Genomic DNA, 24,708 nt, shown 5'->3' on the forward strand with positions numbered 1-24,708 from the left:
GTGCAGAGTCACCGGTGTCTTAGCGATCTCAGGAAGGAGTTGTAGATTGTCCATAAAACTGTCGGAAATTCGCAAACCAATATCCAAAAGCTCAGCGCGGGTGTACGATGTAAAGGCACAACTGTTCTGTGCGAACAGACCCGAGAAGAACAGGAAAAATACCGCAAAATTGCAGAATCTGGAGAGACGCTGAGCCTCGCGATCTACTCGCGCCGCCATCTTGGTCTATAGTTAGTGAGGTTAGTGAGGGTTAGTGATGGTTAGTGAGGGTTAGTGAGGGTTAGTGAGGTTAGTGAGGGTTAGTGAGGGTTAGTGAGGTTAGTGAGGGTTAGTGAGGGTTAGTGAGGGTTAGTGAGGTTAGTGAGGGTTAGTGAGGTTAGTGAGGGTTAGTGAGGGTTAGTGAGGGTTAGTGGGGTTAGTGAGGTTAGTGAGGGTTAGTGAGGTTAGTGAGGGTTAGTGAGGGTTAGTGAGGGTTAGTGAGGTTAGTGAGGGTTAGTGAGGGTTAGTGAGGTTAGTGAGGGTTAGTGAGGGTTAGTGAGGTTAGTGAGGGTTAGTGAGGGTTAGTGAGGTTAGTGAGGGTTAGTGAGGGTTAGTGAGGTTAGTGAGGGTTAGTGAGGGTTAGTGGGGTTAGTGAGGTTAGTGAGGGTTAGTGAGGGTTAGTGAGGGTTAGTGAGGGTTAGTGAGGGTTAGTGAGGGTTAGTGAGTGTTAGTGAGGTTAGTGAGGGTTAGTGAGGTTAGTGAGGTTAGTGAGGGTTAGTGAGGTTAGTGAGGTTTAGTGAGGTTAGTGAGGGTTAGTGAGGTTAGTGAGGGTTAGTGAGGTTAGTGAGGGTTAGTGAGGTTAGTGAGGTTAGTGAGGTTAGTGAGGGTTAGTGAGGTTAGTGAGGGTTAGTGAGGGTTAGTGAGGGTGGATTAGGGCAGAGATGGGGTCAGAACTGATGTCCTGTGTCTCCGATGAACACATTTGATCTGAACTGATCTAACCTCTGTAAAACACACGACCTACAGGCTCACACACACACAATCCAGCTCCAGAGCGGCTCAAATATAAAAAATCGGAAACCGGTATCGGAATCGGCCAGTTAGCTTGAAAAAAAACAATTATCGGCACCAGAATCGGCCATGTAAAATCATGATCGGTGCATCACTAAAAATGATGCCGGTTAGAGGTTCTAAATGTCAGTTTGGATTAATCATCCAGCCAAACTACACTCATTCATACTATAGAACGCACTTTTTTAACGGTCGTGAAGTTCGCTCGGTCACGCAGCCTCTGACTCAGCAGTTTCACTGGCCATAATGTTGCTGTTGTCTGTATGTAAATGACCACTGTACACACCCAAATCTAGTCCACATGACAGCTCAGCTCACAGATTGTGTGTAAAGCTCCTTGATCTACACAGAGAAACACTAACTCTTGTCTGAAAAAATAAGATTTTTTGGTGTGAATATAATTTATTCTGTGTTTTCTCAGCTATGACATATTTAAATCGAGCATATGTTGTGTGTATATATATGTATGTGTGTGAGCCCATACAGTAGCCTAAATACATATCCATATTTCATGAGTTTGATTAAATATCAAATATCTCAAAGGTGTGCATCAGACCTGACACACAGATGAACACATTACAGTTGGTTTCATGACTGTTGAAGTTAGAAACGTGTATCCCAGTGTCTGATGTGACTTTAGAGACAATCGTGCAATGATGCTTTTATGCTTTTTTATGCATTTCTCTGTTATGTTATATCAAGTAAACATTCAAATACAGTAATCTGTGTCGATGCACATTGAACCAATCAAATAAAGTTATTAGTGTGAGTGCATGTTGCTGATTATTAGGGATGCACTGAATATTCAGCAACAAAAATAGCACAAATTGCACTTTCAGTGTTCGGCCGAATAAGCGAAAAGACTGAATACATTTAATCACACATTTGATCTGAACTGATCTAACCTCTGGAAAACACGGCTCACACACCCCCAATCCAGCTCCAGAGCGGGTCAATCGATAACACACACACACACACACACACACACCCCCAATCCAACTCCAGAGCGGCTCAATCGATAACACACACACACACACACACACACACACACACACACACACACACACACACACACACACACACCCAATCCAGCTCCAGAGCGGCTCAATCGATAACACACACACACACACACACACACACACACACACACACACACACACACACACACACACACACACACACACACACACACACACACACACACACACACACACACACACACACAATCCAGCTCCAGAGCGGCTCAATCGATAACACACACACACACACACACACAATCCAGCTCCAGAGCGGCTCAATCGATAACACACACACACACACACACACACACACACACACACACACACACACACACACACACACACACACACACACACACACTGCCCCTAAACCTACCCATCTACACACACACACACACACACACACACACACACACACTGCCCCTGCCCCTAAACCTAGCCCTCACAGGAGACTGTGCAGTTCACTTTCTGTGAAAAAAAACTTGTTCTGTGATTTATAAGCATTTTGAAAAGTGAGGACATGGGGAACGTCCTCATATTTCACCCTCTTTTGTAATACCCATGTCATTATACACATTTGTGTCCTGATATTTCACAAAAACATGCCCACACACACACACACACACACACACCCCCAATCCAGCTCCAGAGCGGCTCAATCGATAACACACACACACACACACCCCCAATCCAGCTCCAGAGCAGCTCAATCGATAACACACACACACACACACACCCAATCCAGCTCCAGAGCGGCTCAATCGATAACACACACACACACACACACACACACACACACACACACACACACACACACACACACCCCCAATCCAGCTCCAGAGCAGCTCAATCGATAACACACACACACACACCCACACACACACCCAATCCAGCTCCAGAGCGGCTCAATCGATAACACACACACACACACCCACACACACCCCCAATCCAGCTCCAGAGCGGCTCAATCGATAACACACACACACACACACACCCAATCCAGCTCCAGAGCGGCTCAATCGATAACACACACACACACACACACACACACACACACACACACACCCCCAATCCAGCTCCAGAGCGGCTCAATCGATAACACACACACACACACACACACACACACCCACACACACCCCCAATCCAGCTCCAGAGCGGCTCAATCGATAACACACACACACACACACACACCCAATCCAGCTCCAGAGCGGCTCAATCGATAACACACACACACACACACACACACACACACACACACACACACACACACACACACACACACACACACCCCCAATCCAGCTCCAGAGCGGCTCAATCGATAACACACACACACACACACACACACACACACACACACACACACACACACACACCCCCAATCCAGCTCCAGAGCGGCTCAATCGATAACACACACACACACACACACACACACACACACCCAATCCAGCTCCAGAGCGGCTCAATCGATAACACACACACACACACCACCAATCCAGCTCCAGAGCGGCTCAATCAATAACACACACACACACACACACCCAATCCAGCTCCAGAGCGGCTCAATCGATAACACACACACACACACCACCAATCCAGCTCCAGAGCGGCTCAATCGATAACACACACACACACACACACCCAATCCAGCTCCAGAGCGGCTCAATCAATAACACACACTTATGCCAGACCAGTGTTTATGAGCTAATGCTGATGAATAATGACAGTGTTTACTTTATCATGTTTATATAGTAATATGTTTTAGACGGTTGTAATGACTCATATTTTATCTCCTGAACTTGAATGAGCTCCTGCAACTGCAATAGAGGAGCAGACATTTCAAAATAAGAGTCCTGGTGTATCTCCAGCTGGTTTATCATTAAAAGTCACGCATTATATATTCGTACACAATAAACTGTATTTAATTTCATTCCTATTTAATTCATAGTCAGGAGGAAAGACCAGAAATAAAGTATCAGGGTTATAATAGTTCACTAAAACCATTAAAAATACTTAATTACTTGAAATTAAATACATGTTAACTGAAATTAAAATAAAAAACACTTATTTGAAGCTTTAGCTTAACCTGATATGGCCTACTGACTAAAACAGAAACACAGTTATAAAAACTATATAGATGTTTTTAAAAAAGTGAATTGAGCTCTTTTGTGTATTTTTAATGTCAAAAACAAAATGATGTAAATGTCAGTTCGAGTGACAGTCGGTTATGTGACGCTTAAATGCTTAATGTATTACAATTGAACTAAACTCATTAGATTTTAGGAGACTAAAACTAGACTAAAACTAAAAACAATTCAGGCGACAAAAATATGACTAAAACTAAATGGCATTTTAGTCAAAAGACTACGACTAAAACTAAATCAAAATTTGCTGTCAAAATGAACACTGTTAATGAAATATATGTTGTTTTTATGATCCTGTGAAGCGGGTGAGCAAAGGTCCATTACTGCGTCGCCATGGCGTCCAGGAGTGCATCTTATTGGTCACTCAGCGCATCACTAAATACCCCGTGCTCATCAAGCGCATACTGGACAACACCAAAGGTGAGACTACAGCCAAACTAAAGGCTGTTCAAACTAAATGCATCATATATGTCAAGCAGAAGAGGGCGTCTGGCCTCATCTGGAGCTGGGCCTGGTCTGAGCCTGTGTTTGATCCGGCAGGGAGTGAAGAGGAGAGCAGGGCTATGGCTCAGGCTCTGGCGCTGATCCGGGAGCTGCTGTTCTCCGTGGATCAGCAGGTTCAGGAGCTGGAGCGGGCGCAGCGTCTGCAGGAGATCCAGTCCCGGCTGGACCCGCGGGCGGAGGCCAAGGTGAAGGGTGGAGGAGTGTTTGGTGGAGGAGAGCTGCTGCGCCGCAGTCTCATCCATGAGGGAGCGCTGCTGTGGAAGACCGCTCAGGGCTCCAGACTCAAAGGTGCCGCCATTATCACGCTTTCTGCCCTGATCATGTACAGCACAGTCCTGGAGACACGAAGCTCAGGGGTTTACACTTCAGTCCTCTTAAAAGAGCCCAACTCAGACTCTTAGGGCGTTTTCACACCTGAAAGTCCACTCCAAGGTCCGAACCGAAGTTCATGTTTTGTTACTTTTTATACATTCGGTTAGTTTTGGTCTGGTTTCACATTGCAATCATGCGAGTGCACTATTGAGTCCACTCGTCTTCATCATGTGGGGCATCTGGACATTGATTGGTTTGTAAACGTGCGACTGACGTCAGCGTCTTTGACAAGAGTGAATGAACGGACACATATCGCTGCCACTATTGAACAGTCGCATTGCTGGACTATTTTTTTATTCGTTACGTTTAAAAGTGGACATTTCAAGCTTTATATTCACATATTTCTCATGTTTGTGAGACGAGTAGCCTGGTTTATTTGAGACGCTCCAGTTCATGTGCAAAGCATGTGATCGCTCCCGCGATTATTGTCTGCTATAGACTATTTGCTTCGTATTTATTAAATCCAGGCAATTATCTGATTAAACACTGATTAAAATTAAGATACAATTTATACGAAACGAAATTCACATTAAAGAAAGGCTTTCTAAGCAAAATCATACAAAATTTTGTTCAAAATTATTTCTGACTTTCTGTCTTCTGACATATTGTGCATATTTTCACTTTTCATAATCAATGTAGCCTAGATTGAATTTAAAAATAACATTATAATATTTAAACATAAACAGGAACTTCCTGTAAATGGTCTGAAAGTCTGAAACCATACAGAAAATGCTTTCACACTAGAAACGAACCGAAGCTTTGCTCAGTTTGATCCGGCCTCTTTTCGTCGGACCAGATTTCGTCTGTTTGGTCGGCCCGTGGTACGGGGAGATTTCACACCTGTGATTTTGATTCAGACCAAACTGAAAAGTCCGAAAATCCAGACCAAACAAGGCAGGTGTGAAAACGCCCTTAAAGTGGACCAAGTGTAAAAATGACCCAGTTCTCTTCACATTCACACTGTTCCTGCACTCAAAAAAATAACTCTTTGAATGAACATAAAAAAATCATGGAAAGTATTTCCACATGATTAACTTGCTTTATTTCAGCATTATGCAATTCTGTTATTCCAATTGAATGTACTTATTTACTATGGTTAGGCACAGCTTCATTTAATAGTGTCAGCCCAACTCATTTGCAATGTTTTGGACCAACTCATTTATTTAAGTTAGCCTAGCAAAAGTGCTTAATGCTGAAAGAAAGCCATTTAATCACATGAAAATCCTTACCATGATTTAATTACATTCATTCAAAGAAAACATTTTGAGTGCATTTACAAAACCTTTTACAAGATTTTATTGGCTAGCCAGAAGATGGTTTTGTTACATTCATGGCATGCCCAGAGTAGATTAATATTATTAAAACAACTTTAATAGTTTTTAGTAGGTCAAGCACATGCTCTACACTTCACCACAATGGCAACCTCCAAAAACACTAACATAACACACACTTTTAAACACCAACATAACAAAACATTAAGCATTAAAAAGTCTCTCAATTTTCTCATCTTGTTAAAAATGCATCAAATTGCACTTTATTTAAACATTTACTCTCTGAATTCAGCCCCTTTGCAAAGCATGATGGGAAGTGAAAGTCTTATTTCTTTGGGTTACTTGATTGAAACATGTTATTTCAAAATGAAAACATCAAGTTATGTCAAAGAGTAAAGGTTTTAAATCAGTTGAACATGAATCAATTACATTTGAACCAGAAACCTGATATAATGGTGTTAAATCAAGTTGAATTGCTTAAATAAAGTGAACAGCATCAGAAAATCATTTTTTTGAGTGTGTCCCTGAAAGAGGACTCAGATCTTTTTTGTTCCACTTCAGTAGGAATGTGGTCTCAGACCCTTTGTGTTCACACTGTAGCTTTTTTGGATCTAGTTCAGTGTTTGATGGCTGACCCAATGAGCTTCAACATTTGATCACTTACATTGTGCCTCAGTAACCAAGATATTTGTTTGTAAAGATTATTATTATTTGTTTAAATGACATTGCTTCAAATTCTGTTGAATTAAGTTGTTTATCTTTTGGAAAAAAGTTGTTTTTGCAATACTACACATTCTTGCACCAGCTATATCACACATCCACCTTTGTAAATAACATTTATTTGGATTTGTTTTCCTTGAATCACGTTTATTTTATTGCAGAAGGCCATGATAACATCAGCATACAAAAATTAAACAATACAATAAAATAATAAAAAAAGATGCAAATGATATAAACTGCTTTAAAATGTCCAGGTGAAGTAGGTATGCCTAAAAACAGCATTCAAGTAAGAAATTGAATAATCACATGAAAAATGAAACTGCACAGGCTATTGTTCACTGTATGATGTCCTCAACTGGTTCTTATATTAGATTAGTAATGCAGATGTTTACATTCACTTAAGACAAAACCACCTGTTTATCTCCTTTTTCATGTCCACCATGACTTTTCACCCAATCAGAACCAAACCAGAGCAGAAAGATTCTCTGGAGATGGAATGTCAGTAAATAATTGCAAAACGTTTATTTCTTGGCAGCCACTTTTACATCAATGGCTATAACTCTTAAACAGAATGAGATATTTGGCCCCAAATTGCCACACATTTGCATGAGCTCAATCTGAGGTCACGTGAAAAAAATTGGGGATTTTGGCCACTTGGGGGCACTATAATAGAAAAAAAACATGAAGAAGGCTCTAACTACCCAACCATTGGTCCGATTGACTTGAACATTGGCATGCAGTGTCTTTGTCCAGGGTTCCTCAAACTCGGTCCTGCAGAGTTTAGCTCAAACACACTTTCCTGTGATTCTCTAGTGATTCTGAACGTATATATAATAAAGGCTAGATGTCTTATGGCGGAGTCTCTAACGTCATCAGCGGCGGCCATCTTGTCACAGGTGGCCATCTTGTCACAGGCGGCCATCTTGTCACAGGCCAGCTTTCTGGTGGGCTCCTGATGTAAGGCGAGTGATCTGAACACAAATACTCTTATCTCACTGAAATCTGGACGGATTTACAAATGGTTTGATTTCTTACAAGCGTTATTAACGTGGCTATAATTCTGGATGCGTGAACAAATAATTATTCATAAGTATGCAGTGTCATAACTACATCTCTGACGTTTATAATGAACCAAACAGTTTGAAAATCGGTAGAAAATTGAGCAAGTGATGGTTATTTAAAAGTGCAGCACCATTAAAACACAATGAGTGAGCGAGCTGAGTGAGACAAGATGGCCGCCAGGAGCAGACGTCGACCTCCATTGGCCAGCAGCGGACGACACTTCTAGCCTTTATTATGGATATCTATGGTTCTGAATACCTTGATTAACTTGCTCAGGTGTGTTTGATCAGGGTTGGAGCTAAACTCTGCAGGACCGTTGTGTATGAGGACATTCCCTTATCTTTAAATCATGGCTGAGAGTGAGTGAAATGTTTGGTTTCCGGAGAGCTTTATCAGTAACTCTGTGTTTTGTCTGCATAGATGTGCAAGTTTTGTTGATGACAGACATCCTGGTGTTCATGCAGGAAAAAGACCAGAAGTATATTTTTCCCTGTCTGGTGAGTCGCAGCTTTCTATTGGCCAACTATCCACCGTCTTTAAAGGGATAGTTCACCCAAAAATGAAGATTAGCCCATAATTTACTCACCCCCACATCATCCGAGGTGTGTGTGACATTCTTCTTTCAGACGAATAAAGTCCAGGCTAATCCAAGTGTTATGGCGCGTTCACACCAGACGCGAATCGCTCAAGTTGAAAAATCTGAACTTTGGCGGATATTTCGCGCCGCGTTAACCAATCAGGAGCTTGCTCTAGTAGTGACAACAATGAGGAGAAAATCTGTATATTAATATCTGGTTCAGACAATATGATTATCACTGTGATAACATTAAATGACATGAAACACAACACAGTCTCTTTTTGTTAAATGCAAGTTTATGTTTGATCAATAATACAAAAGTATAAGTAAAAGGTTTAAGAAGCTACACATGAAATAAAGCAAACAACGTAAAGTTATAGCCTAAAAATATAAAGTAATGAAACATCTCTTTGCCCTCAGCCTAAACGATTCGCCAGGGAACAAATTATAGATTTAGATTATAGAAATTATAGCCGTTACAAGACGAATTATATCTGGAGACACCACATAGACATCAGAGCCAGCGGCAGAAGAACTGGCTGAGGAAAGGCTGATCTCACCGGGTTAATGAGCGCCGCTGATCCACTGGAGCTCACACACACACACACACACACACACACACACCAGATCACATGATCAACTCCCAAAACACCAGATCACATGTTCAAATAGGCGCTCTTTATATAAATAAACCACACATTTGAGCTTTAAACTACTACATTATCGACTGAAAAAGTCTTAAAACTACGTTTTAATTAACAGTAGATTTTAACAAAAAAAAGACGTGTAAACACAGCCCATGTCAGCCATTTCTCAACGAGACGAGCCGCTGGCGGAAGCCCCGCCCATGAGGAGAATCACGTCTGATGTGCAGTGAATGTCACGCGCGATTCGCACGAATGAAACGAGTAAACTCAAAATGTTCAAGCGTCCACCCGAATCGTGTCCGGTGTGAACGCCACATTAGAATTGTATTCATAGTTGCTCTGTTTTTGAAGTTCATAAAAAGTGCATCTGTCCGTCATATAACTGCTCCAGCGGCTCTGGGGTGTTAATAAAGGCCTTCTGAAGCCAATCAATGCGTTTGTGGAAGAAAAATATCCATATTTAAAACTTTATCAAGTGGAGTTCCAGTCGATGGATTTCCGTGTAAAAGTGTTGAATGTTGAAAGTGAAACTCCAGATGTGTGTGTGTCGTCATGACGAGCGGAGCTGAGCGTTAGTCTTTCCATCCGCAGGAGAACTTTACACACTTTCTCCAGAAACTGAACACAGAAGGCGGAGGCCGAAAGTTTACTTGATAAAGTTTTAAATATGGATATTTTTCTTCCACAAACGCATTGATTTGCTTCAGAAGGCCTTTATTAACACCCCAGAGCCGCTGGAGCAGTTATATGACGCACAGATGCACTTTTTATTCAAATACAGAGCAACTATGAATCAAATTCTAACGCTTGGATTAGTCTGGACTTTTGTAATATAACTCAGATTTTATTCGTCTGAGAGAAGAATGTCACACACACCTCAGATGACTTGAGGGAGAGGAAATCATGGGCTAATCTTCATTTTTGGGTGAACTATCGCTTTAATCTCGTGTCCTGTGATCAAACTGACCAAATCCTGCTCGACCTCTCAGGACAAACCGGCAGTGCTGTGCCTGCAGAACCTGATAGTGAGGGATATAGCCAATCAGGAGCGAGGGATGTTCCTCATCAGCCACTCCACGCCTCCAGAGATGTACGAGCTGCACGCCTCCTCCAGAGAGGGCAGGAACAGCTGGATGAAGATCATTCAGCAGACAGTGAGCAAGTCAGAGTCAACCCACACCTGTCACTCACTCTCTCTGAGCTCAGCCCGGCCCAGCCCTCATCAGAGCCTCTTCTCTCCACAGCTGTCCTTCCAGAGACCAGTTCCCTCTGATCGAGACCGAGGACAAAGCCCTGCTGCGCAGACTCAGAGGTTCGTCTCACTCGCGCGCGCGTGTGTGTGTGTGTCAGAGGTGGACAAACTACACAACTCCATTACTTGAGTAAAAGTAAACTACTATTGGTTAAATATTACTCCATTACAAGTGAAAGTTGTAAAGATAGATTTTTACTTAAGTAAAAGTACAGAAGTACTTGCTTTTAAAAGTACTTAAGTATCAAATGTAAAAGTAAACGCATTATTTTATTATTGTTGTGTTGTTGTATGAATGCGCTGCTCCATCATGGGGGTTTCAGCCAATCATGCTCCATCTGACATGCTAGCAGAACTCATTTAAATACTTGTTTAAAAGTTACAAAGCTCTTATCAAAGTCAAAATCAAACTAGAAAAGAAAGGTTTCTACATTGTGTTTATTTGACTGGATTATGTAAAAACATATTTTTGAAAGGACTTCAGTTAACATTATTAGCCCAACTACGCTTTTGCATGCTAACTAACATCATTGTGGAGCGTTAGCTGTGTGTTAGCGCTCTATCCACAAGGCTATGGCAACTTGGTGGATAAATCTATAAAAATTATTTGACAATCATACTTCATACCAGTGTTCATTTTGACAGCAAATTTTGATTTAGTTTTAGTCAGTCTTTTGACTAGAACATTTTAGGCATCTGAATTGTTTTAGTTTTAATCTAGTTTTAATCTACTATAGTAATATTTGAGTAGATTCAATAGATCTTCAGTTCCTGTGGTCTGGCGTCTGAGAGGCAGCTTTCTGTGCACTTTCACACTCATCCACGTCTGCTCTTCTGAGTTTATCTTCTCAGTATGACTATGGTTCTGCGTCTTCTATTTTGCCATCAATTGATTAGTGTTCAAAAAATACTTGGAAATCATTGAACTTCATGTGATCCTACAAGAGAGATTCCTGATAGACTGTCTGCAAAAAAAACAACAAAAAAAACGATTCACGTTTTAAAGAAGAAAACAAATCATCCACTGACTTTCAAAGCGGCTACGACTTTCTACTTCGAGGGCCTTGATAGAAATGTAGTGGAATAGAAAGTACGATATTTGTCTTTCAAATGTAGTGAAGTTAAAGTCATGAGTTTCCAGAAAAAATACTACTCAAGGAAAGTACAGATACTCAAAAAGTGGACTTAAGTACAGCACTCAAGTGAATGTCCACCTCTGGTGTGTGTGTGTGTGTGTGTGTGTGTCGTCAGGCCACGTTTGCTTGGCTCAGTTCTCTCATCTCTCTCTCTCTGTGTGTGTGTGTGTGTGTGTGTGTGTGTGAGTGCGTGTGTGTGTGTGTGAGTGCGTGTGTGTGTGTGTGTGAGTGCGTGTGCGTGTGTGTGTGGTCAGGCCACGTTTGCTTGGCTCAGTTTTCTCTCATCTCTCTCTCTGTGTGTGCGTGTGTGTGTGTGTGTGAGTGCGTGTGCGTGTGCGTGTGCGTGTGTGTGTGTGTGTGTGTGTGTGTGTGTGTGTGTGCGAGTGCGTGTGCGTGTGTGTGTGTGTGTGTGTGTGTGTGTGTGTGTGAGTGCGTGTGCGTGTGTGTGTGTGAGTGCGTGTGCGTGTGTGTGTGAGTGCGTGTGCGTGTGGTCAGGCCACGTTTGCTTGGCTCAGTTTTCTCTCATCTCTCTCTCTCTGTGTGCGTGTGTGTGTGTGTGAGTGCGTGTGCGTGTGCGTGTGCGTGTGCGTGTGTGTGAGTGCGTGTGCGTGTGCGTGTGTGAGTGCGTGTGCGTGTGTGTGAGTGCGTGTGCGTGTGCGTGTGTGTGTGTGTGTGTGAGTGCGTGTGCGTGTGTGTGTGTGTGTGAGTGCGTGTGCGTGTGTGTGTGTGAGTGCGTGTGTGTGTGTGTGTGAGTGCGTGTGCGTGTGCGTGTGTGTGTGTGTGAGTGTGTGTGAGTGCGTGTGTGAGTGCGTGTGCGTGTGCGTGTGTGTGTGTGTGAGTGTGTGTGAGTGCGTGTGCGTGTGCGTGTGTGTGTGTGAGTGCGTGTGCGTGTGGTCAGGCCACGTTTGCTTGGCTCAGTTTTCTCTCATCTCTCTCTCTGTGTGTGTGTGTGTGTGTGTGTGTGTAGCTGATCTCCAGCAGAAGGATCGTGAGGTTCTGGAGCTGCTACAGGAGCGTGTGACGCTCTTCTCTGATCTGGCCGAGGTCACCGGAGGTCAGAGTGTCACCGTTCCCACTAACTCCAGGAATATATTCCGAGCAGACACACCATACGCACCTCAGGCGGAGCGGCTGCTGAACGAGGCCATCGTAGAGGGTAAGAGGAGGAGACGGCATACAGCTGATGAAGGGTCAGCACACACACACACACACACACACACACACTTGCAGAACTCAGAAACACAAACTGCATCCACTGTTCCCTTAACGCTGGGCTATTTGTGAAGATGAACGAGGTGATCTTTCCCTCACACACACACACACACACACACACACTTCTTTACGCCAGCGCCGCCGACGGCTCCCATAACCTGAACGAAGCTCAGTGATGTGTGTGTGTGTGTGTGTGTGTGTGTGTGCTCATCCGGGAGAAGTGCCCATATAAGGAAGTCCTCCCTTTATGACATCACACAGGGCCATTCCAAAAAAACTCTCTGAAACGTGTTCTAATCCTGAGGGAGTGTATTTGGCACAGAAATACTCCGTCACACTGGTGTTTTGAAACTCTATCAGTGTGTGTGATGAGGATGAGCTGTAGTGTGTGTGTGATGAGGATGAGCTCTAGTGTGTGTGTGATGAGGATGAGCTGTAGTGTGTGTGTGATGAGGATGAGCTCTAGTGTGTGTGTGATGAGGGTCAGCTGTAGTGTGTGTGTGATGAGGATGAGCTGTAGTGTGTGTGTGATGAGGATGAGCTCTAGTGTGTGTGTGATGAGGATGAGCTCTAGTGTGTGTGTGATGAGGATGAGCTCTAGTGTGTGTGTGATGAGGGTCAGCTGTAGTGTGTGTGTGATGAGGATGAGCTGTAGTGTGTGTGTGATGAGGATGAGCTCTAGTGTGTGTGTGATGAGGATGAGCTCTAGTGTGTGTGTGATGAGGATGAGCTCTAGTGTGTGTGTGATGAGGATGAGCTCTAGTGTGTGTGTGATGAGGATGAGCTGTAGTGTGTGTGTGATGAGGATGAGCTCTAGTGTGTGTGTGATGAGGATGAGCTCTAGTGTGTGTGTGATGAGGATGAGCTCTAGTGTGTGTGTGATGAGGATGAGCTCTAGTGTGTGTGTGATGAGGATGAGCTCTAGTGTGTGTGTGATGAGGATGAGCTCTAGTGTGTGTGTGATGAGGATGAGCTCTAGTGTGTGTGTGATGAGGATGAGCTCTAGTGTGTGTGTGATGAGGATGAGCTCTAGTGTGTGTGTGATGAGGGTCAGCTCTAGTGTGTGTGTGATGAGGGTCAGCTGTAGTGTGTGTGTGATGAGGGTCAGCTCTAGTGTGTGTGTGTGATGAGGGTCAGCTCTAGTGTGTGTGTGTGATGAGGGTCAGCTCTAGTGTGTGTGTGTGATGAGGGTCAGCTCTAGTGTGTGTGTGATGAGGGTCAGCTGTAGTGTGTGTGTGATGAGGGTCAGCTGTAGTGTGTGTGTGATGAGGGTCAGCTCGAGTGTGTGTGTGATGAGGGTCAGCTCTAGTGTGTGTGTGTGATGAGGGTCAGCTCTAGTGTGTGTGTGATGAGGATGAGCTCTAGTGTGTGTGTGATGAGGGTCAGCTCGAGTGTGTGTGTGATGAGGGTCAGCTCTAGTGTGTGTGTGATGAGGGTCAGCTCTAGTGTGTGTGTGATGAGGATGAGCTCTAGTGTGTGTGTGATGAGGGTCAGCTCGAGTGTGTGTGTGATGAGGATGAGCTCTAGTGTGTGTGTGATGAGGGTCAGCTCGAGTGTGTGTGTGATGAGGATGAGCTGTAGTGTGTGTGTGATGAGGATGAGCTCTAGTGTGTGTGTGATGAGGATGAGCTCTAGTGTGTGTGTGTGATGAGGGTCAGCTCTAGTGTGTGTGTGATGAGGATGAGCTCTAGTGTGTGTGTGATGAGGATGAGCTCTAGTGTGTGTGTGTGATGAGGGTCAGCTCGAGTGTGTGTGTAATGAGGGTCAGCTCTAGTGTGTGTGTGATGAGGGTCAGCTCGAGTGTGTGTGTGATGAGGGTCAGCTCGAGTGTGTGTGTGATGAGGATCAGCTCTAGTGTGTGTGTGTGATGAGGGTCAGCTCGAGTGTGTGTGTGATGAGGGTCAGCTCTAGTGTGTGTGTGTGATGAGGGTCAGCTCTAGTGTGTGTGTGATGAGGGTCAGCTCTAGTGTGTGTGTGATGAGGATGAGCTCTAGTGTGTGTGTGTGATGAGGATGAGCTCTAGTGTGTGTGTGTGATGAGGATGAGCTCTAGTGTGTGTGTGATGAGGGTCAGCTCGAGTGTGTGTGTGATGAGGATCAGCTCTAGTGTGTGTGTGTGATGAGGGTCAGCTCGAGTGTGTGTGTGATGAGGGTCAGCTCTAGTGTGTGTGTGTGATGAGGGTCAGCTCTAGTGTGTGTGTGATGAGGGTCAGCTCTAGTGTGTGTGTGATGAGGATGAGCTCTAGTGTGTGTGTGATGAGGGTCAGCTGTAGTGTGTGTGTGATGAGGATGAGCTCTAGTGTGTGTGTGATGAGGATGAGCTCTAGTGTGTGTGTGATGAGGGTCAGCTGTAGTGTGTGTGTGATGAGGATCAGCTCTAGTGTGTGTGTGATGAGGGTCAGCTCGAGTGTGTGTGTGATGAGGATGAGCTGTAGTGTGTGTGTGATGAGGATGAGCTGTAGTGTGTGTGTGATGAGGATCAGCTGTAGTGTGTGTGTGATGAGGATCAGCTCGAGTGTGTGTGTGATGAGGATGAGCTGTAGTGTGTGTGTGATGAGGATCAGCTCTAGTGTGTGTGTGATGAGGGTCAGCTCTAGTGTGTGTGTGATGAGGATCAGCTCTAGTGTGTGTGTGATGAGGGTCAGCTCTAGTGTGTGTGTGATGAGGGTCAGCTCGAGTGTGTGTGTGATGAGGGTCAGCTCTAGTGTGTGTGTGATGAGGGTCAGCTCTAGTGTGTGTGTGATGAGGGTCAGCTCTAGTGTGTGTGTGATGAGGGTCAGCTCTATTGTGTGTGATGAGGGTCAGCTGTAGTGTGTGTGTGATGAGGGTCAGCTCTAGTGTGTGTGTGTGATGAGGGTCAGCTCTAGTGTGTGTGTGATGAGGGTCAGCTCTAGTGTGTGTGTGATGAGGATGAGCTCTAGTGTGTGTGTGATGAGGATGAGCTGTAGTGTGTGTGTGATGAGGATGAGCTGTAGTGTGTGTGTGATGAGGATGAGCTGTAGTGTGTGTGTGATGAGGATGAGCTGTAGTGTGTGTGTGATGAGGATGAGCTGTAGTGTGTGTGTGATGAGGATGAGCTGTAGTGTGTGTGTGATGAGGATGAGCTGTAGTGTGTGTGTGATGAGGGTCAGCTCTAGTGTGTGTGTGATGAGGATGAGCTCTAGTGTGTGTGTGATGAGGGTCAGCTCTAGTGTGTGTGTGATGAGGATGAGCTCTAGTGTGTGTGTGATGAGGATGAGCTCTAGTGTGTGTGTGATGAGGGTCAGCTCTAGTGTGTGTGTGATGAGGATGAGCTGTAGTGTGTGTGTGATGAGGGTCAGCTCTAGTGTGTGTGTGATGAGGATGAGCTCTAGTGTGTGTGTGATGAGGGTCAGCTCTAGTGTGTGTGTGATGAGGGTCAGCTGTAGTGTGTGTGTGATGAGGATGAGCTGTAGTGTGTGTGTGATGAGGATGAGCTGTAGTGTGTGTGTGATGAGGATGAGCTGTAGTGTGTGTGTGATGAGGATGAGCTGTAGTGTGTGTGTGATGAGGATGAGCTCTAGTGTGTGTGTGATGAGGATGAGCTCTAGTGTGTGTGTGATGAGGGTCAGCTCTAGTGTGTGTGTGATGAGGATGAGCTGTAGTGTGTGTGTGATGAGGATGAGCTGTAGTGTGTGTGTGATGAGGATGAGCTGTAGTGTGTGTGTGATGAGGATGAGCTCTAGTGTGTGTGTGATGAGGATGAGCTGTAGTGTGTGTGTGATGAGGATGAGCTCTAGTGTGTGTGTGATGAGGGTCAGCTCTAGTGTGTGTGTGATGAGGGTCAGCTCTAGTGTGTGTGTGTGTGTGATGAGGGTCAGCTCTATTGTGTGTGATGAGGGTCAGCTGTAGTGTGTGTGTGATGAGGGTCAGCTCTAGTGTGTGTGTGATGAGGATGAGCTGTAGTGTGTGTGTGATGAGGATGAGCTGTAGTGTGTGTGTGATGAGGATGAGCTGTAGTGTGTGTGTGATGAGGATGAGCTGTAGTGTGTGTGTGATGAGGATGAGCTGTAGTGTGTGTGTGATGAGGATGAGCTGTAGTGTGTGTGTGATGAGGATGAGCTGTAGTGTGTGTGTGATGAGGATGAGCTCTAGTGTGTGTGTGATGAGGATGAGCTCTAGTGTGTGTGTGATGAGGATGAGCTGTAGTGTGTGTGTGATGAGGATGAGCTGTAGTGTGTGTGTGATGAGGATGAGCTGTAGTGTGTGTGTGATGAGGGTCAGCTCTAGTGTGTGTGTGATGAGGATGAGCTCTAGTGTGTGTGTGATGAGGATGAGCTCTAGTGTGTGTGTGATGAGGATGAGCTCTAGTGTGTGTGTGATGAGGGTCAGCTCTAGTGTGTGTGTGATGAGGATGAGCTCTAGTGTGTGTGTGATGAGGATCAGCTCTAGTGTGTGTGTGATGAGGGTCAGCTCTAGTGTGTGTGTGATGAGGATGAGCTCTAGTGTGTGTGTGATGAGGGTCAGCTCGAGTGTGTGTGTGATGAGGGTCAGCTCTAGTGTGTGTGTGATGAGGGTCAGCTCTAGTGTGTGTGTGATGAGGATGAGCTGTAGTGTGTGTGTGATGAGGATCAGCTCTAGTGTGTGTGTGATGAGGGTCAGCTCTAGTGTGTGTGTGATGAGGATGAGCTCTAGTGTGTGTGTGATGAGGGTCAGCTCTAGTGTGTGTGTGATGAGGATCAGCTCTAGTGTGTGTGTGATGAGGGTCAGCTCTAGTGTGTGTGTGATGAGGGTCAGCTCTAGTGTGTGTGTGATGAGGGTCAGCTCTAGTGTGTGTGTGATGAGGATGAGCTCTAGTGTGTGTGTGATGAGGGTCAGCTCGAGTGTGTGTGTGATGAGGGTCAGCTCTAGTGTGTGTGTGATGAGGATGAGCTCTAGTGTGTGTGTGATGAGGGTCAGCTCGAGTGTGTGTGTGATGAGGGTCAGCTCTAGTGTGTGTGTGATGAGGGTCAGCTCTAGTGTGTGTGTGATGAGGATGAGCTGTAGTGTGTGTGTGATGAGGATCAGCTCTAGTGTGTGTGTGATGAGGGTCAGCTCTAGTGTGTGTGTGATGAGGATGAGCTGTAGTGTGTGTGTGATGAGGATGAGCTGTAGTGTGTGTGTGATGAGGATGAGCTGTAGTGTGTGTGTGATGAGGATGAGCTGTAGTGTGTGTGTGATGAGGGTGAGCTCTAGTGTGTGTGTGATGAGGATGAGCTGTAGTGTGTGTGTGATGAGGATGAGCTGTAGTGTGTGTGTGATGAGGATGAGCTGTAGTGTGTGTGTGATGAGGATGAGCTGTAGTGTGTGTGTGATGAGGGTGAGCTCTAGTGTGTGTGTGATGAGGATGAGCTGTAGTGTGTGTGTGATGAGGATGAGCTCTAGTGTGTGTGTGATGAGGATGAGCTGTAGTGTGTGTGTGATGAGGGTCAGCTCTAGTGTGTGTGTGATGAGGGTCAGCTCTAGTGTGTGTGTGATGAGGATGAGCTCTAGTGTGTGTGTGATGAGGATGAGCTGTAGTGTGTGTGTGATGAGGATCAGCTCTAGTGTGTGTGTGATGAGGATGAGCTCTAGTGTGTGTGTGATGAGGATGAGCTGTAGTGTGTGTGTGTGATGAGGGTCAGCTGTAGTGTGTGTGTGATGAGGATGAGCTCTAGTGTGTGTGTGATGAGGGTCAGCTCTAGTGTGTGTGTGATGAGGATGAGCTCTAGTGTGTGTGTGATGAGGATGAGCTCTAGTGTGTGTGTGATGAGGATGAGCTCTAGTGTGTGTGTGATGAGGATGAGCTCTAGTGTGTGTGTGATGAGGGTCAGCTCTAGTGTGTGTGTGATGAGGGTCAGCTCTAGTGTGTGTGTGATGAGGATGATCTGTAGTGTGTGTGTGATGAGGGTCAGCTCTAGTGTGTGTGTGATGAGGATGATCTGTAGTGTGTGTGTGATGAGGGTCAGCTGTAGTGTGTGTGTGATAAGGATGAGCTCTAGTGTGTGTGTGATGAGGGTCAGCTCTAGTGTGTGTGTGATGAGGATGAGCTCTAGTGTGTGTGTGATGAGGATGAGCTGTAGTGTGTGTGTGATGAGGATGAGCTCTAGTGTGTGTGTGATGAGGATGAGCTCTAGTGTGTGTGTGATGAGGATGAGCTGTAGTGTGTGTGTGATGAGGGTCAGCTCTAGTGTGTGTGTGATGAGGATGATCTGTAGTGTGTGTGTGATGAGGGTCAGCTCTAGTGTGTGTGTGATGAGGGTCAGCTCTAGTGTGTGTGTGATGAGGATGAGCTCTAGTGTGTGTGTGATGAGGGTCAGCTCGAGTGTGTGTGTGTGATGAGGGTCAGCTGTAGTGTGTGTGTGATGAGGATCAGCTCTAGTGTGTGTGTGATGAGGGTCAGCTCTAGTGTGTGTGTGATGAGGATGAGCTGTAGTGTGTGTGTGATGAGGATGAGCTCTAGTGTGTGTGTGATGAGGATGAGCTCTAGTGTGTGTGTGATGAGGATGAGCTCTAGTGTGTGTGTGATGAGGGTCAGCTGTAGTGTGTGTGTGATGAGGATGAGCTCTAGTGTGTGTGTGATGAGGATGAGCTGTAGTGTGTGTGTGATGAGGATGAGCTCTAGTGTGTGTGTGATGAGGATGAGCTCTAGTGTGTGTGTGATGAGGGTCAGCTCGAGTGTGTGTGTGTGATGAGGGTCAGCTGTAGTGTGTGTGTGATGAGGATGAGCTGTAGTGTGTGTGTGATGAGGGTCAGCTCTAGTGTGTGTGTGATGAGGGTCAGCTCTAGTGTGTGTGTGATGAGGATGAGCTCTAGTGTGTGTGTGATGAGGATGAGCTCTAGTGTGTGTGTGATGAGGGTCAGCTCTAGTGTGTGTGTGATGAGGATGAGCTGTAGTGTGTGTGTGATGAGGATGAGCTCTAGTGTGTGTGTGATGAGGGTCAGCTCTAGTGTGTGTGTGATGAGGATGAGCTGTAGTGTGTGTGTGATGAGGATGAGCTCTAGTGTGTGTGTGATGAGGGTCAGCTCTAGTGTGTGTGTGATGAGGATGAGCTGTAGTGTGTGTGTGATGAGGGTCAGCTGTAGTGTGTGTGTGATGAGGATGAGCTGTAGTGTGTGTGTGATGAGGGTCAGCTGTAGTGTGTGTGTGATGAGGATGAGCTGTAGTGTGTGTGTGATGAGGATGAGCTCTAGTGTGTGTGTGATGAGGGTCAGCTCGAGTGTGTGTGTGATGAGGATGAGCTCTAGTGTGTGTGTGATGAGGGTCAGCTCTAGTGTGTGTGTGATGAGGGTCAGCTCTAGTGTGTGTGTGATGAGGATGAGCTGTAGTGTGTGTGTGATGAGGATGAGCTCTAGTGTGTGTGTGATGAGGGTCAGCTCTAGTGTGTGTGTGATGAGGATGAGCTGTAGTGTGTGTGTGATGAGGGTCAGCTCGAGTGTGTGTGTGATGAGGGTCAGCTGTAGTGTGTGTGTGATGAGGATGAGCTGTAGTGTGTGTGTGATGAGGATGAGCTCTAGTGTGTGTGTGATGAGGGTCAGCTCGAGTGTGTGTGTGATGAGGATGAGCTCTAGTGTGTGTGTGATGAGGGTCAGCTCGAGTGTGTGTGTGATGAGGATGAGCTCTAGTGTGTGTGTGATGAGGATGAGCTCTAGTGTGTGTGTGATGAGGGTCAGCTCTAGTGTGTGTGTGATGAGGATGAGCTGTAGTGTGTGTGTGATGAGGGTCAGCTCTAGTGTGTGTGTGATGAGGGTCAGCTCTAGTGTGTGTGTGATGAGGGTCAGCTCTAGTGTGTGTGTGATGAGGGTCAGCTGTAGTGTGTGTGTGATGAGGATGAGCTGTAGTGTGTGTGTGATGAGGATGAGCTGTAGTGTGTGTGTGATGAGGATGAGCTGTAGTGTGTGTGTGATGAGGATGAGCTGTAGTGTGTGTGTGATGAGGGTCAGCTCGAGTGTGTGTGTGATGAGGATGAGCTGTAGTGTGTGTGTGATGAGGATGAGCTGTAGTGTGTGTGTGATGAGGATGAGCTGTAGTGTGTGTGTGATGAGGATGAGCTGTAGTGTGTGTGTGATGAGGATGAGCTCTAGTGTGTGTGTGATGAGGGTCAGCTCTAGTGTGTGTGTGATGAGGGTCAGCTGTAGTGTGTGTGTGATGAGGATGAGCTGTAGTGTGTGTGTGATGAGGGTCAGCTCTAGTGTGTGTGTGATGAGGGTCAGCTCGAGTGTGTGTGTGATGAGGGTCAGCTCTAGTGTGTGTGTGATGAGGGTCAGCTCTAGTGTGTGTGTGATGAGGATGAGCTGTAGTGTGTGTGTGATGAGGATGAGCTGTAGTGTGTGTGTGATGAGGATGAGCTGTAGTGTGTGTGTGATGAGGGTCAGCTCTAGTGTGTGTGTGTGATGAGGGTCAGCTCTAGTGTGTGTGTGATGAGGGTCAGCTCTAGTGTGTGTGTGATGAGGGTCAGCTCTAGTGTGTGTGTGATGAGGGTCAGCTCGAGTGTGTGTGTGATGAGGGTCAGCTCTAGTGTGTGTGTGATGAGGGTCAGCTCGAGTGTGTGTGTGATGAGGGTCAGCTCTAGTGTGTGTGTGATGAGGGTCAGCTCGAGTGTGTGTGTGATGAGGGTCAGCTCTAGTGTGTGTGTGTGATGAGGGTCAGCTGTAGTGTGTGTGTGATGAGGATGAGCTGTAGTGTGTGTGTGATGAGGATGAGCTCTAGTGTGTGTGTGATGAGGGTCAGCTCGAGTGTGTGTGTGATGAGGATGAGCTCTAGTGTGTGTGTGATGAGGGTCAGCTCGAGTGTGTGTGTGATGAGGGTCAGCTCTAGTGTGTGTGTGATGAGGATGAGCTCTAGTGTGTGTGTGATGAGGATGAGCTCTAGTGTGTGTGTGTGATGAGGATGAGCTCTAGTGTGTGTGTGATGAGGGTCAGCTCTAGTGTGTGTGTGATGAGGGTCAGCTCTAGTGTGTGTGTGATGAGGGTCAGCTCTAGTGTGTGTGTGATGAGGGTCAGCTCTAGTGTGTGTGTGATGAGGGTCAGCTCTAGTGTGTGTGTGTGTGATGAGGATGAGCTGTAGTGTGTGTGTGATGAGGGTCAGCTCTAGTGTGTGTGTGTGTGATGAGGATGAGCTGTAGTGTGTGTGTGATGAGGATGAGCTGTAGTGTGTGTGTGATGAGGATGAGCTCTAGTGTGTGTGTGATGAGGATGAGCTCTAGTGTGTGTGTGATGAGGGTCAGCTCTAGTGTGTGTGTGATGAGGATGAGCTCTAGTGTGTGTGTGATGAGGATGAGCTCTAGTGTGTGTGTGATGAGGATGAGCTCTAGTGTGTGTGTGTGTGATGAGGATGAGCTGTAGTGTGTGTGTGATGAGGGTCAGCTCTAGTGTGTGTGTGATGAGGGTCAGCTCTAGTGTGTGTGTGATGAGGGTCAGCTCTAGTGTGTGTGTGATGAGGGTCAGCTCTAGTGTGTGTGTGATGAGGGTCAGCTCTAGTGTGTGTGTGTTGAGGATGAGCTCTAGTGTGTGTGATGAGGATGAGCTGTAGTGTGTGTGTGATGAGGATGAGCTCTAGTGTGTGTGATGAGGATGAGCTCTAGTGTGTGTGTGATGAGGATGAGCTCTAGTGTGTGTGTGATGAGGATGAGCTCTAGTGTGTGTGTGATGAGGGTCAGCTGTAGTGTGTGTGTGATGAGGATGAGCTCTAGTGTGTGTGTGATGAGGGTCAGCTGTAGTGTGTGTGTGATGAGGATGAGCTCTAGTGTGTGTGATGAGGGTCAGCTGTAGTGTGTGTGTGATGAGGATGAGCTCTAGTGTGTGTGTGATGAGGGTCAGCTGTAGTGTGTGTGTGATGAGGATGAGCTCTAGTGTGTGTGATGAGGGTCAGCTGTAGTGTGTGTGTGATGAGGGTCAGCTGTAGTGTGTGTGTGATGAGGATGAGCTGTAGTGTGTGTGTGATGAGGATGAGCTGTAGTGTGTGTGTGATGAGGGTCAGCTCGAGTGTGTGTGTGATGAGGATGAGCTCTAGTGTGTGTGTGATGAGGGTCAGCTCGAGTGTGTGTGTGATGAGGGTCAGCTCTAGTGTGTGTGTGATGAGGATGAGCTCTAGTGTGTGTGTGATGAGGGTCAGCTGTAGTGTGTGTGTGATGAGGGTCAGCTGTAGTGTGTGTGTGATGAGGATGAGCTGTAGTGTGTGTGTGATGAGGATGAGCTGTAGTGTGTGTGTGATGAGGGTCAGCTCGAGTGTGTGTGTGATGAGGATGAGCTCTAGTGTGTGTGTGATGAGGGTCAGCTCGAGTGTGTGTGTGATGAGGGTCAGCTCTAGTGTGTGTGTGATGAGGGTCAGCTCTAGTGTGTGTGTGATGAGGATGAGCTCTAGTGTGTGTGTGATGAGGATGAGCTCTAGTGTGTGTGTGATGAGGATGAGCTGTAGTGTGTGTGTGATGAGGATGAGCTCTAGTGTGTGTGTGATGAGGGTCAGCTCTAGTGTGTGTGTGATGAGGATGAGCTCTAGTGTGTGTGTGATGAGGGTCAGCTCTAGTGTGTGTGTGATGAGGGTCAGCTCTAGTGTGTGTGTGATGAGGGTCAGCTCTAGTGTGTGTGTGATGAGGATGAGCTCTAGTGTGTGTGTGATGAGGGTCAGCTCTAGTGTGTGTGTGATGAGGGTCAGCTCGAGTGTGTGTGTGATGAGGATGAGCTCTAGTGTGTGTGTGATGAGGGTCAGCTCTAGTGTGTGTGTGATGAGGATGAGCTCTAGTGTGTGTGTGATGAGGGTCAGCTCGAGTGTGTGTGTGATGAGGATGAGCTCTAGTGTGTGTTTGAATAGGATGAGCTGTAGTGTGTGTGTGATGAGGATGAGCTCTAGTGTGTGTGTGATGAGGGTCAGCTCTAGTGTGTGTGTGATGAGGGTCAGCTCGAGTGTGTGTGTGATGAGGATGAGCTGTAGTGTGTGTGTGATGAGGATGAGCTGTAGTGTGTGTGTGAATAGGATGAGCTCTAGTGTGTGTGTGATGAGGGTCAGCTCTAGTGTGTGTGTGATGAGGATGAGCTGTAGTGTGTGTGTGATGAGGATGAGCTGTAGTGTGTGTGTGATGAGGGTCAGCTCTAGTGTGTGTGTGATGAGGGTCAGCTCGAGTGTGTGTGTGATGAGGATGAGCTGTAGTGTGTGTGTGAATAGGATGAGCTCTAGTGTGTGTGTGATGAGGGTCAGCTCTAGTGTGTGTGTGATGAGGATGAGCTGTAGTGTGTGTGTGATGAGGGTCAGCTCTAGTGTGTGTGTGATGAGGATGAGCTCTAGTGTGTGTGTGATGAGGGTCAGCTCTAGTGTGTGTGTGATGAGGGTCAGCTCGAGTGTGTGTGTGATGAGGGTCAGCTGTAGTGTGTGTGTGATGAGGATGAGCTCTAGTGTGTGTGTGATGAGGGTCAGCTCGAGTGTGTGTGTGATGAGGATGAGCTCTAGTGTGTGTGTGATGAGGGTCAGCTCGAGTGTGTGTGTGATGAGGATGAGCTCTAGTGTGTGTGTGATGAGGGTCAGCTCTAGTGTGTGTGTGATGAGGGTCAGCTGTAGTGTGTGTGTGATGAGGATGAGCTCTAGTGTGTGTGTGATGAGGGTCAGCTCGAGTGTGTGTGTGATGAGGGTCAGCTCTAGTGTGTGTGTGATGAGGGTCAGCTCTAGTGTGTGTGTGATGAGGATGAGCTGTAGTGTGTGTGTGATGAGGGTCAGCTCTAGTGTGTGTGTGATGAGGATGAGCTCTAGTGTGTGTGTGATGAGGGTCAGCTCTAGTGT

The 24,708-nt window shown here is 46.2% G+C and overlaps 1 protein-coding gene across 1 annotated transcript in view; it reads left to right on the top strand.

Annotated features, from left to right (window-relative positions):
• arhgef2b (rho/rac guanine nucleotide exchange factor (GEF) 2b) overlaps positions 1 to 24,708 on the top strand; it is a 75,296-nt gene that overhangs the window by 37,145 nt on the left and 13,443 nt on the right. The window contains exons 10-15 of the mRNA XM_079837767.1: positions 4,513 to 4,630; positions 4,751 to 5,002; positions 8,560 to 8,636; positions 10,353 to 10,525; positions 10,608 to 10,675; positions 12,719 to 12,907. Coding sequence (XP_079693893.1) covers positions 4,513 to 4,630; positions 4,751 to 5,002; positions 8,560 to 8,636; positions 10,353 to 10,525; positions 10,608 to 10,675; positions 12,719 to 12,907 — 877 coding nt within the window. The remainder of the gene's footprint in view (positions 1 to 4,512; positions 4,631 to 4,750; positions 5,003 to 8,559; positions 8,637 to 10,352; positions 10,526 to 10,607; positions 10,676 to 12,718; positions 12,908 to 24,708) is intronic.

Source organism: Gobio gobio, assembly GCF_949357685.1.
Source record: "Gobio gobio genome assembly, chromosome: 15".
In the NCBI taxonomy this organism is placed as follows: domain Eukaryota; kingdom Metazoa; phylum Chordata; class Actinopteri; order Cypriniformes; family Gobionidae; genus Gobio; species Gobio gobio.